At 42.1% G+C, this 20921-nt stretch overlaps 1 protein-coding gene across 1 annotated transcript in view; it reads left to right on the top strand.

Annotated features, from left to right (window-relative positions):
• The window catches only part of lgr4 (leucine-rich repeat containing G protein-coupled receptor 4), a 129562-nt gene that overhangs the window by 15656 nt on the left and 92985 nt on the right, over positions 1-20921 (top strand). The window contains exon 2 of the mRNA XM_038808305.1: positions 19017-19088. Within this exon, the coding sequence (XP_038664233.1) occupies positions 19017-19088 (72 nt within the window). The remainder of the gene's footprint in view (positions 1-19016; positions 19089-20921) is intronic.

Raw genomic sequence — 20921 nt, 5'->3', positions numbered from 1 at the left:
AAAAATTGGTTTGCAGCCTATGCTTAATGCTGTGAGTTTCCCAAGCTCAGTAGCAGTTTATCACTAGAACTGAAATCCTCCAGATATCTCACACCAGCTGCAGTTTTAATCAGACTCTACGGGGCATGCAAAGTTACTTCCTATGTAACTCAAGTGGATATGACTCAGAATTCTGCAAAGTTGCGCACTTGTATCTCAATTGTACTGAATGTTGGAGATATTATGAGATGAAATAGTTCAGGAATAGTGTTTGCCCCGTCTCTTCTCTCTTTCCCCCCCCCCCCCCCCCCCCCCCGCCCCATTTAACTTCCCAAAATAAACCACAAAGAATTGGCTCTCAATGTGAAATGGCATGATTTTTATATTGACTTTTGAGAAAATAAACCTTTTTAGAATTTTATGTTGAAAGGTAAGACTTGAGGCTTGATTAGTATGGAGATTTGTTAGCCGTTAATTTGTGTATGGTGTCTACAGGAACTGACCAAGGCTCCTTAGGCAGCACCTTCCAAACCCACGACCCTACCGTCTAGAAGGCCAAGTCAGCAGATACCTGGGAACCCCAGCACCTGGAAGTTCCCATCCAAGTCTTTCACCATCCTGACTTGGAAATATGTTACCGCTCCTTCACTGTTGCTGGGTCAAAATCCTGTACAGTGGGTGTACCTACACCTCCCACACTTCAGGGGTTCAAGAAGGTACTCACAACCACCTTCTCAAGGACAGTTAGGGATGAGCAACAACTGCTGGCCGAGTCATCGAAGCCCAATCCCATAAACGTGAATTTTGGAAAAGAAGTAATGGGTCTTTTTTAGGGTCAAGTAGAAATGATCATTTTTAAGTTAAATAAGCAGACAGTGCATTTAACTGTAAGCCTGATGCCAAGGCTGCAAACTCATTTGACTCTAGTTGGGGCCCTCATAGTTATGCACGACTGTCCCCAGTTGGCTTATCTACACGTGCCTGTCCAGCAGGGGCTGCTGTAAAATTCTGGTTGTCCCCAACCCAAAACTCATTTGATTAAGATGGCTATCTTAACACAGGCCCAGAATGTTTTATTGTCTGGCTTAGTGTCACACCATCTTCATTCACTCACTGGGATTCTCGGCATGTAGCAGGAGTGGTATTTGGGGAGGGCGAGGGGGGGGGGGGGGGGGGGGGGGGTTTGTGCTGTAATTAATTAAGTACATCATTCTAATATCTATATTCATTGCTACTTTTGGTTTGTTATGAAGTGATTTTTCCAGTGCTTATTAAGATGTCTGTGGTCTAGACAGTTCTGACCTTCAGCTGGAGGAGCTGGATGCATAATTGTGGGTGGCCTCCGATGGGAGAAGTTTTTCCTTCCAGAATAAATATCCAATGATGCAGTAATCCTTCTTAGTCTGAAGGTATAACCTTCTAAGGATTTACAGATACTAAATCCATTGTATTCTGTCTACTGAGCCAATATCTTTGTGTATACATTTATTTATATTTATACATCTAATATGTGTGTTTGTATTTATACTTGGAAGTCTTTAGTTCCATCCTGATAGCACCTATTAAAGAACGCACCTTGCCAATTATAACTCTATTTCCTCAGTCCCACATTCAAACTCTCCAAATTAAGCAGCAATAATTGAGAGAAGCACTGAACCTGTCATCTTTTGGTGAGTATTTATTGCCCCTTTCCAGGGTAAGAAGATCTGAAGAGGAAACGCTGTTGACATGACAACTCATTAAACATCTTCAGACTGGACCCCAGCAACTCTTAAGGCAACTTAAATAAACCATTGTGAAATATATAGCGGCAAAAAAGTATCCGTAATCCTGGGCTTTGCTGCTGTAGCTTGGTTTCTTTCCTATCCATTAAGACTGTAATACACATTGAACACCACTGTTTGCAATGTGATTTCATTCCTGAGGGTATAAAATTTGACACCATTGAAATTTTCATTAAAATAGTTGAAAACTGCAAAATACTACCAGTCAGTGCATGACAAAACAGGTACTTCAAATTTAATTGACTTGGGTTTTCTTGGAATGTGTTCAAATTACTGTAATTTTGCACTGCAAATTTTATAATTCATAACTAGTTTGTATTAAGCTTCAGTGGAAATTGAACAGTACTGTTTTTCAACAGAAAAAGTATACACCTAATTGGAGGTTTAATCCGCTCCTATTAATGTGGCTTGACTTGCATCCAAATGCAGTGTGAAGCTAGTCAAGTTTGCAAACTCCATAATTAAACATTTCGATTTAAGTCAACATTTGAACAGCCTACAGTTTAAATCTGCTTTGGTCTAGTTTGCAATTCTCGGCCTCGATTTAGGCACTGGGTAGGTCAGCTCCTTTAATTCACCAGAGGCTATGTCAGCAACTTCTGTACATTGGGTTGCAGATTTTGAACTTCAGTGAACAGTCAGCATAATTTATCTGAAATCAAATGTGCTTCAGCTTTTTGATAGTTTGCCTCACCAGATCCCACCCTGTTTGATGTCTGCTTTCCTGATACCTACAAATACCACATTTGTGAAAGCGAGGTAGAAGGTTCTGGAATTGTATTTGCTGGGATTTTAGCATACAATCTATGTAAGTGTGCTTGGGTGTGTGTCTTCATTTTGTTGGTTGCCTGGTGAGTTTTTTTTTGTTTCTGTCGCATTATTAGAAGCCAAAGTTTCTCAGATTGGCCTTCTAACTTCCCAAATTCAAATGTTGAATGTTCCATTGGTGAGTTAATTGCAATTGGCCACTGATTAACCTTCTATTTCCATATTGGCTGATTCGTTCTTAGCCAGGTATCAGATGGCCCAAATCAAAATTGAATATACTGAAAACGGAAAGTGCTGGAAAAACTCGGGAGGTCCAGCAACATCTGTGGAGAGAGAAAGAGTGTTAATGTTTTGAGGCCAGTATGACTCTTCGGGTCCCATTGGATTTGACCTGTATCAATTTTCCCTTCTACCAAGAGTCGGAAGCAAGGAAATAAATTTGCCTGGGAATGTAGTCTATTTTACAGTTTATTTGTTTCAACCTTTTTGTAGTTCAATTTTTTTAGTACAAAATATGACTAAATTACCAAGAGTAGGCTGCATATAGTGTTTAGCTGGTCAAAAAATAACCCCCTTGTGTATGAAATGAAATGAAAATCGCTTATTGTCTCGAGTAGGCTTCAATGAAGTTACTGTGAAAAGCCCCTAGTCGCCACATTCCGGCGCCTGTCCGGGGAGGCTGGTACGGGAATCGAACCGTGCTGCTGGCCTGCTTGGTCTGCTTTAAAAGCCAGTGATTTAGCTGAGTGAGCTAAACCAGCCCCTCAAAATGAACACAAGTGAGCTAAGAATGTTCGTTCCAATTTTTATTGTTACAAAATAGACTTGTGAATCCTGGACAAGCGCATCTACACAAATCCCAGTATAGTTTTTGAATTAGAAGATCTGCTCGGTACAGCAACTGGAAGAGAAATGCCGTGGCCAAAGAAGACCACTCGTCCATCTCGCCAGGGCATTCAATTATGTGAGGAGAGGCAGTCTGATTAAGCTACAGGAGAAAATTGGCTGCCTGCTGAAGCTTAATTTGATGACTTCTTTCTGTGACAACATGATGGGTAATGTCAGCTGTGATTGGGAAAGATCAGAACTCTTTGAAATCCAGTAACACTATTAGGCATATTTGCTGCCTTCAGGTCATCTAGAGAGGGTGTCCACTTGTGTACCAGAACTGATAAATTGTTCAGCCTTGCTGGCCTGAGATCCAAGTCCTCATCAGGGAACTGCTCTATGCTGACAGTGCCCAATATCATTCCTGCAGCAGGAGATGGACAGAATCTCATACTCATAAAGACTTTAGTTTGGCCATCAGCATCAGTAAGACCAATGTCATGGTTCAGGGTGTTGCCATGCCACCACCTGTCAGCATTGGCAATGTGGCACTAAAGGTGTTCATAGCTTCACATACCTAGGCACCACATCAACAGTCACTTGATGCTGAAATCAGCACTGATTGCAAAAGCTGCAACTGTTCTGGCCAAGCTGAGTAAGTGTGTGGGGAACGCGGCAACCTGACTGAGAACATCAAATTGTGAGTTTAACAAGCCTGTGTCCTCGGCGTGCTCTACAGTAGTGAGATCTAGACTCTCGTATGCTAGCCAGGAGAAAGGCTGAACATTTTCCACCTTTGCCTCTTGGATATATCCTGAGAATCTCTTGGCAAGACCAGATCACCCTCTGAGGTCCCGGAGCTTGCACATCCATCAGCCATCACCTTTAGTTACTGCACTGGCTCAGGCATGTTTACCGATTGGATAGCAGTCTTATACACAAAGACCTTTTGTACAGTGAACTGGCCACTGTGTCACAATCCCCTGGTCATTCATACCTCCATTGCAAGGACACCTGAAAGTGAGATATGAAGATGGCAGACGTTGAAGTTGACTCCCTGGAGATGATCACTGAAGGATGAGTGTTTGGAAGGGCAATGCAAGAGGTGAGCAGAAATGAAAATAATAATCTTTATTAGTGTCCCAAGTAGGCTTACATTAACACTGCAATGAAGTTACTGTCAAAACTCATCTGGCTAGAGAAAAGAGGCCAGCAAATCGTGCAGCCCTTGCTGAAAACGAGTGAGGCACCTAACGCATTGACCACCATGGTGCAAATGATTGCCTTGCAAGACGGAAGGCTGACACCAATCATGGGATGTAGGCATCGCTGGCTGGGACTTGCCTATTTAATCAACATTGCTGTGAGTCTCGGGTCGCATGCAGGCCATGTAGAGTTGGCAGGCTTCCTTCCCTGAAGGACATTAATGAACCAGATGGGGTTTTATGACATTCAACAATGGTGTCATGGTCATCATTAGACTTTTAATTTGAGATTTTTATTGAATTCAAATTTCACCATTTCACCATACCACCATTCGACCCCAGGGTCCTTGGTGCGTTACCCTGGGCTTCTGGATTACTAGTCCAGTGCCACTGCCTGCCCTATCTAATCCAATCCTGGGAAATAGTGATGTATTATGTCCCAATACAGATTTTGGAGCTATCCGAGAAAGGGCAGCATTTGCTGTTGACCTTGAGAAAAGCTGTTCACAAACATTTATTGTGGACGTAAATGAATCTATTTTTCTCCGTTGTGATGATTTGAATCTGGTGCCATTCATCAGGATGTCTTTGGAGTCCAGCAATTGTAAAGCCATCAAGCTTGTCAGATTGAGGAATTCTTGGACAGCAATGCAGGAAGTAAACAGGGATTATAATACACTTTTTAATCAATGTACATGAACAAAATAAAGATTAGAATATAGACATGGAGTAAAGATGAAGATGAAATAGAATAAGCTTTAAAAAATATTTTAAAACCCATCGGCTTTTATAAAAATGTTAATTCAGAAGGAATGACAGCCCATATTTGTGTACTCAGGGTTTTTAAGGGGGAGATATTAATAGTTATGACTTCATAGGTCATTAAAACTAAATTCCACTTCATTCAACAAAGCTTAATATTTTTGATGCTTCGTACGATGAGACTAGTTGTTCAGGTGAATTTATTGATTGTATTAGTTGCATCTGTGAAGACTGCAATGCATCCCGTGGAGGAATGAAGTATAAGTGATAGAAAATTCCGGATTTCCACATTGGAAGTGTGGGTGGCGAAAGTTGCTGCCAGTTTTACACCGGAATGATAGATGCTTTTTCATCACAAGACAATGGTCGTATGGTCATCGTGACGTTTAATTCAAGATTGTCATTGAATTCAAAATTCACCATCTGCTGCAGTTGGATTAGAACCAGAGCTCTACCCCAGGTCTCTGGCTTACTACTCCACCACTCCACCACTGAGACCCTGGCAGATTTTCCAGTATTAACAATCACAAAAGGGCCATTGTAATAGGTGATTAATTGGTGATGCTGGAGAGTGCTGTCTTATTTTGCACATGAAGAACAATGATTTGGACAAAATCTTGAAGATCTGGCGGGCGGCATGGAAACTATCGCCCAGCTTCAGGAGGAGAGAAATGGGGAAAGTACTTTAATATTTGAAAACTGGTCTCTACTAAAAGTCCAAGGTTATCCTGCTTCATATACTATCAGTTTTATTCAATGTAAAGTCACAGCTGCAGTCAAAGATCTTCTGCCTTTTTTGAAAATGTTTATTAGCTTTGTATGTAGAATTTTAACTATGCACCACATTGCAAGTTGATTTCAGCTGTTTAACTTGTGTCAATTTGTGACATTCTTTTCAGACGTGCTATTATTTGTCACTTTGCTCAACATACCACAACGCACCATTAAAATATTTACATGTAGGAGAAAACATTTGCCTTATTAAAATTAAATATACTCTGAAATAGTTTTGCCTTTTTTTAAACCATGCAAAAAGAACATTTGGTTCTGATTACTTTTTAAAGAAAATGCAGCAACTATGTAGAACTCTCATGTCTACTTTTTAATGGAAGTTGAGATTTATTAGTGTCCATGGATCTCTTCAAGGGTGACAGTTGTTCCATGACAATTGAACCAGGTGCCCAAGTTAAGGGTGAAAGAACGAGCATTGGTTCCCACTTCTTTCCATTACTTGTTGACTCCTCAGTGCATATGTATAGATTATAGATGTTATCCCAGGACAGGATCTGTGTCCATTGTGATGCTGTCCAGTAGTCAAAATAGGCTGCCAGTATTCACTGTGTAGACTCGCACAACAAGAATGGTTACTTGGATTAGAATATATCTAATATAAATATCTTCACATGAGTTAATCAATTCATGAGAGGAGGTGACTAAATGCAGGTTTATTTATAATGAAGATGCTGTAACTAATGTGTTTCGAGGTAAAATACTTCTCATGTTGTATAACGACTTGGTGGCACAAGGACGGCAGGTAGCACAGCGGTTAGCACTGCTGTCTCACAGTGGCAGGGTCCCGGGTTCCATTTCGACCTTGGGTCACAGTGTTGAGTTTGCACTTTCTTCCCTTGTCTGCATGGATTTCCTTCGGATGCTCCTGTTTCCTCCCACAGTCCAAAGATGTGCCGGTTAGGTGGATTGGCCATGCTAAATTGTCCCTTGGCGTTAAACAGGGTTACGGAGATAGGGAAGCGTAGTGCGTTGGTGCTCTTTTGGAGGGTCGGTACACATATGATGGGCCAAATGGCTCCTGCACTGTCGGGATTCCACGTTAACTTATTACATAATGCAATAGCTACAAAATGCAGCCATTGTTTTTAGGCAAATATAGCAGCCAGTTTGCGCATTGCAATGTCCAACAAATATCAGTAAGATGAGTCACCATATTGTTGGCCATGGCTCTTTGGGATCAGAAGGTCTCTTATGACCACCTAAAGAAGCAGATCAGACTGCAGATTAATGCCTTAAACAGAAGACACCTCTCACAATGCAACACTCAGTACTTCAAAGAAGAATATAATGGTCTATAATGTTTATATATTAGAATAAAGTACCAAGTAATGTTATCCTATTATACTCAAATATCATATTAAATAATGGTCTAGTACAGTTTTAGAATATGGTACCATGAAATAGAATACATAAAATAAGAATACAAATGACACTCGAGGGACCAGGGAGGAAGCTTCATGCACACTTTCAAATTTTCATTACAAAAAGCTGATTGCCTGCGAGTGTGCATGAATGTAGTGGCACAATGAAGAGCACTTATTTTTATGGAAAGGGATTGTCTTAAATTCTTGGAACTTTGGAGGTGTTGTTCCTACCATAGTAAGTACCACGAGTTAAATAATATTCTTAAAACTGTATTGAGTTTCAATAGCCATACCAGGCAGTATGGCTGGTTAATAGTAGACCTTTTATAAGATGTGGCATTTTTCTTGCTTGCCTTCAGTTCTATAAATAAAAGTAGTATGTGGTATGCATGGTATCTTTGGCTTTTAGTCTGGTCACTGGTGACATTACTGTGTGCTAATTTATTTTTTAACTGCCTTCAAAAAAAATGATGGAAGATCAGTATAAAGTTAAAGAATTTTTAACTTTGCTCTATTTGGAAACAGACCATGTAAGGGTGCCAACACAAAAAATCAGATAATATTGCCACTTTGAGCTAAAAGTTGCCCCACCCTGTACCGTGAAAGCAGCAATGCAAAGTACTGCGGAGTTGACAGATTTGAATATTAGTCATAATGGACTTCAACCTGCAACCATAGAAATGTTGAGTGAGCATCATATGTTAACAGTACAACACAGTATTAAAAGTTTAGTTTGACCAAACTTTGTAATAGGCTATTTCAAATCTATGAACATGACACAATAAAGAAGTTAAGTTGCATTCTCAGTGCAAAATGGGGAGCCATTGGTGATGGGGGAAATCCCACCTGGATTGCTGTAGAGTATCCTTTTGGTTTGGATTGGATTTGTTTAATGTCACTTGTACTGAGGTACAGTGAAAAGTATTTTTCTGCAAGCAGCTCAACAGATCATTCAGTACATGGAAGAAAAGGGAATTAAACAAAATTCAAGAAAATACATAATAGGGCAACTCAAGATATACAATGTAACTACATAAGCATTGATGTGGAGATGCCGGCGTTGGACTGGGGTGAGCACAGTAAGAAGTCTTACAACACCAGGTTAAAGTCCAACAGGTTTGTTTCAAACACGAGCTTTCGGAGCACGGCTCCTTCTTCACCTGAAGAAGGAGCCGTGCTCCGAAAGCTCGTGTTTGAAACAAACCTGTTGGACTTTAACCTGGTGTTGTAAGACTTCTTACTGTACATAAGCATTGGCATCGGATGAAGCATACAGGGTGTAGTGTTAATGAGGTCAGTCAATAAGAGGGTCATTTAGGAGTCTGGTGACAGTGGGGAAGAAGCTGTTTTTTGAGTCTGTTCGTGCGTGTTCTCAGACTTCTGTATCTCCTGCCCAATGGAAGAAGTTGGAAAAGTGAGTAAGTCGGGTGGGAGGGATCCTTGATTATGCTGCCCGCTTTCCCCCGGCAGCGGGACGTGTAGATGGAGTCCATGGATGGGAGGCAGGTTTGTGTGATGGACTGGGTGGTATTCACGACTCTCTGAAGTTCCTTGCGGTCCTGGGCCGAGCAGTTGCCATACCAGGCTGTGATGCAGCCTGATAGGATGCTTTCTATAGTGCATCTGTAAAAGTTGGTAAGGGTTAATGTGGACATGCCGAATTTCCTTAGTTTCCTGAGCAAGTATAGGCGCTGTTGTGCTTTCTTGGTGATAGCGTCGACGTGAGTGGACCAGGACAGATTTTTGGTGATGTGTACCCCTAGGAATTTGAAACTGCTAACCATCTCCACCTCGGCCCCGTTGATGCTGACAGGGGTGTGTACAGTACTTTGCTTCCTGAAGTCAATGACCAGCTCTTTAGTTTTGCTGGCATTGAGGGAGAGATTGTTGTCGTTACACCACTCCACTAGGTTCTCTATCTCCATCCTGTATTCTGACTCATCGTTATTCGAGATCCGGCCCACTTGTGGTCGTATCGTCAGCAAAACTTGTAGATGGAGTTGGAACCAAGTTTTGCCACGCTGTCATGTGTGTACAGGTGCACCGGTATTGAGGACTATTGTGGAGGAGGTGTTGGTGTTCATTCTTACTGATTGTGGTCTGTTGGTCAGAAAATCAAGGATCCGGTTGCAGAGTGGAGAGCCAAGTCCTAGGTTTTGGAGCTTTGATATGAGCTTGGCTGGGATTATGATGTTGAAGGCGGAGCTGTAGTCGATAAATAGGAGTCTGATGTAGGAGTCCTTGTTTTCGAGATGCTCTAGGAATGAGTGTAGGGCCAGGAAAATGGCGTCTGATGTGGACCAGTTGCGACGGTATGCGAATTGAAGTGGGTCAAGGCGTTCCGGGAGTATGGAGGTGATGCGCTTCATGATCAGCCTCTCGAAGCACTTCATTGCAACTGACGTCAGGGCCACCGGGCGGTAGTCATTGAGGCATGTTGCCTGGTTCTTCTTTGGTACCGGTATGATGGTGGTCTTGAAGCAGGTGGGGACCTCGGAGTGGAGTAGGGATAGGTTAAAGATGTCTGTGAATACCTCTGCCAGCTGGTCTGCGCAGGCTCTGAGTGCACGACCAGGGATCCCGTCCGGGCCCGTCGCCTTCTGTGGGTTCACTTTCCGGAAGGCCGATCTGACTTCGGAAGCTGTGATGGTGGGTATGGGTGAATTATGGGCTGCTGGGGCACTCGACAGCAGATTGTTGGTTACCTGCTCAAACCGAGCATAGAATGCATTAAGTTCATTGGGGAGGGGTGCACTGCTGCCAGAGATACTGCTCGGCTTCGCTTTGTAGCCCGTTATGTTGTTTAGTCCTTGCCACAACCGCCGAGAGTCTGTCTGTGACTCTAGCTTAGTTTGATATTCTCTCTTGGCATCTCTGATGGCTTTGCGGAGGTCGTACCTGGATTTCTTGTATAGGACAGGGTCGTCTGCTTTGAATGCCTCAGATCTGTCCTTCAGTAGGGAGTCAATCTCGCGGTTGAGCCATGGTTTCCGGTAGGGGATCGTACGTACTGCTTTCTTTGGCACGCAGTCGTCCACACATTTGCTGATGAAGTCTGTGACGGTGGTGGCATACTCATTTAAGTTAGTCGCTGAGTTCTTAAATATGGACCAGTCCACTGTCTCTAAGCAGTCACGTATGAGCTCTTCTGTCTCCTCGGACCAGGACTACACAACCTTCTTAGCTGGATTCTCCTGCTTGAGTTTCTGCTTGTAAGCCGGGAGAAGGAGCACAGTCTTATGGTCGGATTTCCCAAAATGCGGTCGGGGGATGGAACGGTAGGCGCCCTTGATTTTTGAGTAGCAGTGGTCAAGAGTGTTGTCGGCCCTGGTGGGACAGGAGATGTGCTGGTGGACGTCTCGGGCCACGATGAACAAGGCCTCCGGGTGTTCTGTTATCATAGTTGTTTATGACTGTGTACAGTTCATCCAGCGCCTTCCTTACTTCTGCCTGGGGCGAGATGTAGACCGATGTGATAATGGATGAAGTGAACTTACGTGGAAGATAGTATGGGCGGCACTTCACGGTCAAGTATTCCAGGTCTGGGGAGCAGTAGGTCGCCAGGGTCCCCACATCGAAGCAACAGGAGGAGTTGATGAGGAGGCAAATCCCTCCACCCTTCGCTTTGCCTGAAGATGCCGTGCAGTCTGCCCGGTGAATAAAGAAGCCTTCAGGTTGTATGGCACAGTCCGGTGAGGCGGGGGTGAGCCATGTCTCTGTGAAACAGAGCACACAGCAGTCTCTTACTTCCCTCTGAGAGGTAAGTCTGGCGTTTTTTACATATTTGGCATGTAAGCACTTGCCTATTTTGTTTCTGAAAGGATTTTCTTTGAATCACTTGAAGCTATTGCAAAAGCTGCGTGCTGTAAATTGGTAATGTGTTCATTATATATCATTGTCTTATGCATGTGGTCACGGTTGAATTAAGACCATAACATATAGGAGCATTCGGCCCATTCAGTCATGACTGATATTTTTTCATCCCCATTCTGTCTTCTCCCCATAACCCATGATCCCCTTATTAATCAAGAACTTAACTATAGAACATAGAACAGTACAGCACAGAACAGGCCCTTCGGCTCTCGATGTTGTGCCGAGCAATGATCACCCTACTCAAGTCAACGTATCCACCCTCTACCAGTAACCCAACAACCACCCCCCCCCCCCACCTTATTTTTTAGGACACTAAGGGCAATTTAGCATAGCCAATCCACCTAACCCGCACATCTTTGGACTGTGGGAGGAAACCGGAGCACCCGGAGGAAACCCACGCACACACTGGGAGGACGTGCAGACTCCGCACAGACAGTGACCCAGCCGGGAATCGAACCTGGGACCCTGGAGCTGTGAAGCATTTATGCTAACCACCATGCTACCATGCTGCCCCAAACTATCTCTGTCTTATGACGCTCACTGATTTGGCCTCCACAGCCTTCTGCAGCAAAAGATTCCACAGATTCACAACCCTCTTGCTGTACAAATCCTCATCATCTCTGTTTTAAAAGTGCGTCCTGTCAGTCTGAGGTTGTGTCCTCTGGTTCTAGTTTTTCCTACTAGTGGAAACATTCTCTCCATGTCTACTCTATCCAGGCCTCTCAGTATTCTGTAAGTTTCAAGAAGTTTCCCCCCTCATCCTTCTAAACTCCAATGTACAGACCCAGAGTCCTCGTATTACAAGCTCTTCATTCCAGGGTTTATTCTTGTGAATCTCTGGACCCTTTCCCAAGCTAGCACATCCTTCCTTAAATACAGAACCCAAAACCACTCTCCTCCAAGTGGGGTCTGACCAGAGACTGAGACAGCCTCAGAAGTACGTCCCTGCTCTTGTATTCTAGCTCTCGAGACATGAATGCTAACATTTAATTTGCCTTCCCTAACTGCTGACTGATCCTGCAGATTAACCGTAAGAGAATTTTGAACTAATCCCTTTGTGCTTCTGATTTCCTAAGCCTTTTCCCATTTAGAAAATAGTCTATGCCTACCTTCTTCCTACCAAAATGCATAACCTCACACTTTGCCACAGTGTATTCCATCTACCACTTCTTTGCCCACTGTCCTAGCCTGTCCAAGTCCTTCTGCAGCCCCCTTGCTTCCTCAATACTACCTCTTCCTTTGCATATCTTTGTATCATCTGACTCACCAAGTTACCACCTCAAATAATTTTAACAGATTAGTTAGACATAATCTCCCCTTGACGAAGCCGTGCTGAATCAGTCCTATTTTATCAAGTATTCTGCAATCTCATCTTTACTAATGGAATCTAAAATCTTACCAAAGACCGAAGTCCGGCTAACCGGCCTATAATTTCCCACCTCTGCCTCCCTTAAACAGGGATGTTACATTAGCCATTTTCCAGTCCTCTGGGACCCTCTCTGCCTCCAGTGATTCCTGAAAGATCACCATCAATGCCTCCACAATCTCCTTCAGAACCCTGGGCTGTAGTTCACCTGGTCCAGGGACTTATTCACCTTCTAACCTTTCAGCTTCCCCAGCACCTACTCCTTATGATGGCCCCTACACTCTCTGCCCCCCCATTCTCCTGGAGTTCTTGTATCCCACTGTGAAGATTGTTGCAAAGTAACTATTCCGTTCCTCTGCCATTTTTTTGTAAAAAGAGTGACTAAGGTAAATATTGGTCTTTAGAGGATGAGATGGGAGATGAGACAATGGCTGAGGAACTGAACAGGTTTTTTTGGGTCGGTCTTCACAGTGGAAGACACAAATAACAAGCCATGACTGATGGAAATGAGGCTATGACAGGTAAGGATCTTGAGACGATTATTATCACCAAGGATGTAGTGAAGGGCAAGCTAATGAGGCTAAAAGTAGACAGTCTCCTGGCCCTAATGGAATGCATCCCAGGGTACTGAAAGAGATGGCTAGGGAAATTGCAAATGCACTCGTGATAATTTACTAAAATTCACTAGATTGGGGTGGTTCCCGGCGGATTGGAAATTAGCAAACGTGACACCACTGTTTAAAAAAGGAGGTAGGAAGAAGGAGTAATTATAGGCCAGTTAGTTTAACTTCAGTAGTAGGGAAGATGTTGGAATCTATCATCAAGGAAGAAATAGCGAGGCATCGGATGGAAATTGTCCCATTGGCTAAATGCAGCATGAGTTCATTAAAGGGTAGGTCATGCCTAACTAATTTAGGGAATTTTTGAGGACATTACCAGTGCGGGAGACAACGGGGAGCCAATGGATGTGTTATATCTGGATTTTCAGAAAGCTTTTGACAAGGTGCACACGAGGTTGCTGATAAGATAAAGATGCATGGTGTTAAGGGGTAAAGTAGTAGCATGGATTAGAAGATTGGTTAATTAATAGAAAGCAAAGAGTGGGGATTAATGGGTGTTCTCTGGTTGGCAATCAGTAGCTAGTGGTGTCCCTCAGGGATCAGTGTTGGACCCACAATTGTTCACAATTTACATAGATGATTTGGAGTTGGGGACCAAGTGCAATGCGTCCCAGTTTGCAGATGACACTAAGATGAATGGTAAAGCAAAAAGTGCAGAGATACTGGAAGTCGGCAGAGGGATTTGGATAGTTTAAGTGAATGGGCTAGTGTCTGGCAGATGGAATAAAATGTTGACAAATGTGAGGTTATCCATTTTGATAGGAATAACAGTAAAAAGGATTATTATTTAAATGGTAAATATTAAAACATGTTGCTGTGCAGAGGGACCTGGGTGTCCGGGTCATGAGTTGCAAAAAGTTGGTTTACAGGTGCAACAGGTGATTAAGAAGGGAATGGAGTTTTGTCCTTCATTGCTAGAGGGATGGGGATGGAGTTTATGACTAGGGATGTTATGCTGCAAACTGTATAAGGTATTAGTGAGGCCATACCTTGTGTTCAGTTTTGGTCTCCTTACCTGAGAAAGGATGTACTCCGCGCTGGAAGATGTGCAGAAGAGATTCACGAGGTTAATCCCAGAGTTGAGAGGGTTGGATTACGAGGAGAGATTGAGTAGACTGGGACTGTACTTGTGTTATAAGAAGAATATAAGAAGAAACGGGTTATAGTGTTCGGGCGGGAAAGTGGAGCCGAGTCCACAAAAGATCAGCCATGATCTCATTGAATGGCGGAGCAGGCTCGAAGGGCCAGATGGCCTACTCCTGATCCTATTTCTTATGTTCTTATGTGTTCTTAGTTGTCCTCTGCTCATTTTTAAAGGCTTCCCAATCCTCCTGGCTTTTCACTAATCCTCACTATCTTGTATCCTTGTCTTCCCTCATCAACCATGGATGCGTCATCCTCCCCTTTGCACGGTTCCTCCTCCTCGGGATGAATTTCAGGCAAGCCTCCCGAATAGCCCCCCCAAAAACTCCTGCCATTGACTGTTCCACTGTCTCCCTGCTAGGCTCCTTTCCAATCAACTCTGGCCAGCTCCTCCCTCATGTCTTTGCAATTACCTTTGTTTAATTGTAATACCGTTACATCTGATTCCAGCTTCTCCCCCTCAAACTGCAGGGTAAATTCTATCATAATTGGTGGCCTTGCAATTTTTTATTGCCCTTGGTGTTTTTCTGAACAGAATTATCTTTGACGGATTTTTACTTCCAAAGGTGTATCATAGAAATTTTCAAAGTGAGTTATTGCAACACATCCTGTACTACAAAGAGCAAAGAAAAATTACAGCACAGGAACAGGCCCTTCGGCCCTCCCAACCTGTGCCGATCCAGATCCTTTATCTAAACTGAAAGGCCTGTTGCTGTAATTTACAACTACTTGGAAAATTCAAAGGATTAAATTGGATCAAACTGTTCACTCATGGTTAATAAATTCAGCTGAATGGCTCCACGAACTAACTCAGTATTATATTTGTCACGACATGCTATGGGATGGAGGATGCACATTTGGAAACATAGAAAATAGACTCATGAGGCTATTCAGTGTTTTGAGCCTGCTCCGCCATTCATTATGAACATGGCTGATCATAAAGTTCAATACTGTACCCTGATCCAGCCATCCTTTTACCCATCCCCCTCCCCCATATCCCTTGATCCCTTTAGCCCCAAGAGCTATATCTAATTCCTTCTTAAAATTACATAACATTTTGGCCTCAACTACTTTCTGTGGTATCGAATTCCACAGATTCATCACTCACTGGGTAAAGAGATTTCTCCTCACCTCAGTCCTATAAAGTTTACACCTTATCAAGACTTTTTTTTTGGCAATACTCTTTATCAATGCGAATCCTGTTGGGAATTGATTCATAAGAGTCCCAGCGTGTATTGAAATGTATATAGTTTCATAGTTTGTTTCAAATTTCTGACTCTTGTAAGGTTAAATGGTCTAAAATAATTCTCTGCAGTAATGTTGTTTTGGGGAACTGATATTTTACAGTAAAGGAACATTTATGTTTTTTGAGTTGACAAAAGTTGGATTTAATGTAAAACCATTTTTAAAAAAAAGTATTCACAGAACACTATGTAACTGTACTGACCGTTCCATACTTCAAGGTAAGATTCCTCAGTAAAATGTTCTGTCATGCTCTGTCTGAAAGTTACAGCTACACGGGTAACGGACCTAAGTATCTCGCTCATCTCCAGAAAGTTTGGGAAAATATGTTGGTTTGGCAATAATACTGCTTTAGGTTATTGACTTTTATTATTTTCACCCATCATTTTTTATAACCTTATACATAGAAAATCTTGTGTGTTGAGTGTATCTCATGACCTCTCCCCTTAAATTTGGCTCACTTTGCCCAGCAATACCGTTCTATTTCTTGCTAGTTTGTAAATTTGGAACTTTAACCGTTGGAGGATCGGTAACAACAATTGTAGTGTGGCTATCTTTTAAAATCATAGGAACAGGAAGGGGGAAGACTTTTTGGTTCATCTAGCCTCCCTATCCAGGTGCTCGATTGTTGCATTGCTAAAAGTCTATAATCTAATTTTTTTTATTTATTTATTTTTATTTTTTTAATATAAATTTAGAGTACCCAATTATTTTTTTCCAATTAAGGGGCAATTTAGCATGGCCGATCCACCTCACCTGCACATCTTTGGGTTGTGGGGGTGAAACCCACGCAAACACGGGGAGAATGTGCAAACTCCACACGGACAGTGACCCAAAGCCAGGATCGAACCTGGGACCTCGGCGCCGTGAGGCTGCAGGGCTAACCCACTGCACCACCGTGCTGCCCTATAATCTAATTTGTTGATCAAAATCTTTTTAATTTCTTCTTGAAACCCAGTAAGGTTCTTGTTCCACCACCTGTGCAGTATCTGCTCTACATACCTGCCACCCATTTACTAAAATTAGTTTCTCCTGTATTCCTATTTTCCTTTGCCCTTAATTTGTGCGTAAGTTCCGTCAATAGTTAAAAGGTTGAATAGTGTCAGGAAAACAAAGGTAGTTTTAAGGTGGTAGAAACATTAGAAATAAGGCATAGTCTTAGGTGGGGTTAATTTAATGTTTCCATGCCTGGCAGGGTTCTACAGCTAAATTCAGGCTGGAGAAGGTGTTTGTATGTGTGGGGGTTGGTTTAATTTCCAACTGGGATTCTATTATACTTAGAGAGGGCTACAAGTATGAAGAATAAATAGGACCACGGTTTGCTCAGCAACAGAAAGCCACTTCTCAGAGAGAGAGAGAGCTTTCCTTTTGTTCTTAGTTTTTCCATAGGATCCCTAAAGTGCAGAAGGAGGCCATTCAGCCTCCCAAGTCTGCACTGGGTCACTGCAAGTGCACTCCACCCAAGCCCACTCGCCAGCCCTATCTTAAAAACCCCTTAACCTCACCTACACATCTTTTGGACATTAAGGGGCAATTTAACATGGCTAATCCACACAACCTGCAAATCTTTGGGCTATGGGACGAAACCCAAGCAGACATGGAGAGAATGTGCAACTCCACAGAGATGAGTCACTCAAGGCTGGAATTGAACCAGGATCCCTGGCTCTCTGAGACAACTGTTAATCACTGTGCCACCGTGTCCCTGGACGTCAGGCCGTGGTAAATAGAAAGCCAGGCGAAGCAGAAAAATTTGTACAATGGAATAATGTACAAGGAAACAAGCTCCAGAGAAACTAAAGGACAGTTGGTTGTAGAAACCAGGAAATCGAAACAGGCACTTCAGACAAAATGGAGGAATCAGCTGGTGAGAAACAGTTTCTAAAGTCATCCTAAAATTTGGAATGCCTTACTATGGTCTACGAAACAAATTTTAAAGAAATTGGGAAGACAGTATTAGCTGGATATCAGAGATTGTGCAACAGTGGAAGTCAGTCAAGACAAAGGAATCCTGAAGAGTTGGTGTAAAATCTGGGACTGGTCTCACTGATCAAAGTGGAACGGAAGCTCGGTACATGAGAAACTTTTGGAATATGTAGATTGGATTTTGGAATGCAAACTGCTAATGGAACGCATGATTATGTTTTGGGAAGTTGAGTTTTGGAACTCTTCTGTGACAATCACTTGGTGGATTCTGAGGAGGCATCCACAGAAATTCCCTTGGGATTTATGAGCAGAGTGTGTATTTGACCACAGCCAATCTGTATCTCATGGGACCATTGTGACTTCAAATGTACTTGTGTCATCTGTGTTAATCTTAAAATCTGTGTGTATTTGTTAAGGTATGAAGTATTGTATTATAATTAAACCAGGTTTAATAAATATATTTTTCTAAGTTGTTAAAACTAATTAGCGGTTTGCGATTCTGTTTCACCATGTTTTCTTAAAAAAAGTTACGGTCTTTTGTGCCAGGGTTCCAATCTGGGATCTTCCTGTCCAGTTATAACACCAACTGGAATGGAGTTATGTGGAATCAGGCAGGAAGTCAACTTAAATGGTGAAATGACTGATCACTTGTAGCAAAATGTTCTTGATTATATGCTGCACGGGAAAATATGCTGATTTGTAAATGGTGTTTTTAGTTTATTTATTGGTTCTAATTATCTCCATGTCTGCACATGGAAGATTAGTTTTGGATTGCACTAATACATTGGCAGCAGAAGCATAGATGGCCTTCTGTGCTATAAACTCCTACCTGCATAACTCTGGTTTTCTGATCAGTTAGGCTTCTAGAAACCCCTCTGCTCTAAGAATGCTGCCTTTGTGGCAGATAAAGCATTTGAAGTTTCATTTTTGTTAATCTAACTCTAGATTCATTCAAGTTTGTGCGAAACACACACCTCTGTTCCTGGTCTGCAACGAGTTACCGGAGCTCCACTAAGGTAGCAATCAAGGTGCTGCACAATTTGTTTCAGTACTCGATTTGTGTGAGGAAGGGGGTGGATTTTGCCTTGCCACTTCTGATCATACTGCTCCATGTGGTCATTGGACAGTTGAATGATTTGGGTCAGCTGTGAAGCGACACAAAGTCTGATCCTAACAATAATCATGCAAAATATGTTGCAAGGTACCTGGTAACAGTGGTAAACATTACCCAGCATAGTCAGTACCTTTTAAAAAGAGAATCTGAATAAATGCTACGGAAAAAATAACAAAATTTGTTGAAAATGTAAAATGTTAATGATGTGTTTTTGTTGACACGTGTTTATAACATATTATAAACTGTTTTCCAGAGATACAAGCATGAATAATATAACTGAACTGCAACCTGACTCCTTCCAAAAGCTCCCTTATCTTGAGGAACTGTAAGTACAGTACATTGATGAGTATTTATCATGTGGGATGTGTCTGATCAGATATGTGATATTTGTTTAAGTTTGACTTGAGACTGACCAATTGCAACTGCTCTGCAGACCATTGTGACTACTGTTCAACACAGCAGAGCTAAATATTTCACTAGCACCTAAGGAACTGTCAACATTTTGGCACACATGGCGTTTTAAACTCCAGGACAAGGGGCTGAATTGGCCACTGGAGGTCACCTGATTTAATTCAATGTGAAATATGTCTCGGCATATTTGATGTTTAACTGTGTATCGACACACTCCTTTGTTTTTGAAATTTTTAGAGTGGTAAAATTTATGTATTAAATGTATGGCATCGGCATTTATCTTTAGAGGATAAGTAAACTTAGTCACTTGTGACAAGGGATGAAGTCAGGAATAAATTTGCTTTCTAGTTTGAAATTGCGGGAAATAAACTTTTGCAGGAACTCTTAATCAACATCTAAATCTCCTCACTCCAACCGCCCTCCTCACTTTCCACTAAAACAAAGTCAAAACCTTGTTAATCAGACAGTTGCATTTTTCAAGCTGAAAGCGCAGCTAACCTCATTAAATAAACATTACACATAGAAGCAAGCTCTGTGCGGTGAGCTGGTTATTGAAGACCTGAATTTGTTTTTGCCAACATTTTGAAACTTCTTATTAAGCAAGTAAAAGCAGGCTGCAGCAGTATGTCAGAAACATTACTCAAATATTAAAAGGAGTTGAATTGATTGCTGTTATGAACATTTTATTGCTCTTTCTTTGTGTCCTACTGTTTCTTTACTCTCAAATGAAAAATTGACGCAGAATCACAATCGCTGAGAATTCATTATACAGTAAACGGTCGACTGCTCCAGACTTGGAGTTTGCTCCCATGACGCCTGCTTGGCAAGCATTTTTCTCTGTGACATTGGCTCGCTGATTTGAATGGTGCCCTGCGTCTAGATTCTGTATGGCAACCTAGTTAATCACTAGTAGAAACAGAAGATATTGATATTAAAATCTGTGTTTATTTTACTAACTGAAAACACAATGTGTTTAATGTGGGCTCAGATGCTTTTGTGCTTCAGCGTCTGCTATTTTATTTGTTTGGTTTTTTTCCCCTTGAAGTTGGCATATGGTTACAGTCCTGCAGTTTAAATACTGGCTTCCTAACTGGGTCATAGTATTACTTTGTGCCATTTTAAAACTGTTGTTTTGGTGTTGGTGCAGTGTACTGATGAATACCAATGTAACACTGACAATGTAGCGTGAGTGGGCACATGGGGATCAGTGGATTGGATGTGAGACCACCTGGAAGAGACGGCTGTATAACATTGTCAACTGGCTGCAGCATAATTTCAGTTGGTAGAAACACTTCTGAGAAAGAGTACTATTAAAAACGGCCTAATCAGAGTAGTTTAGCTTTCATCAATCCTTTCTAAATATGTGTGACTTAAGATAAAGTGCTACCCTCCTGCACAGTGCTTTCCTTTACCCAACAAAAACTTGCATTTGTATCACTGTAACTCCTGCTGCCGACAGAAAGACGTCATGTGCACTCGACCGATGTGGCAGCTGCTGGAGCAAGTGCAACTGTTGTGGCTTCGCTGGTTGGTGGCAAGAGTTTGGTTCTGCTTTGATTTCACCGAAGCACACAGAAAACATAATTGCCAGCAACAATTCACCCCAGTTCCTAATCTGTGATGCAATCTCAATTAGATTTTATGTCACTGCTACCTCCTTTAGCTAGATTCAGCGCGTAAGAGCTTTGTGCAAGTCCCACAATAGGTGATTAATATTTTTCTTAAACATTTTAGTCAAACTAGTATT

The sequence above is a fragment of the Scyliorhinus canicula genome, chromosome 9, assembly GCF_902713615.1.
Source record: "Scyliorhinus canicula chromosome 9, sScyCan1.1, whole genome shotgun sequence".
NCBI lineage: Eukaryota > Metazoa > Chordata > Chondrichthyes > Carcharhiniformes > Scyliorhinidae > Scyliorhinus > Scyliorhinus canicula.
Note: the sequence above shows the minus strand (reverse complement) of the source record. Positions and strands in the feature narration are given on the sequence as shown.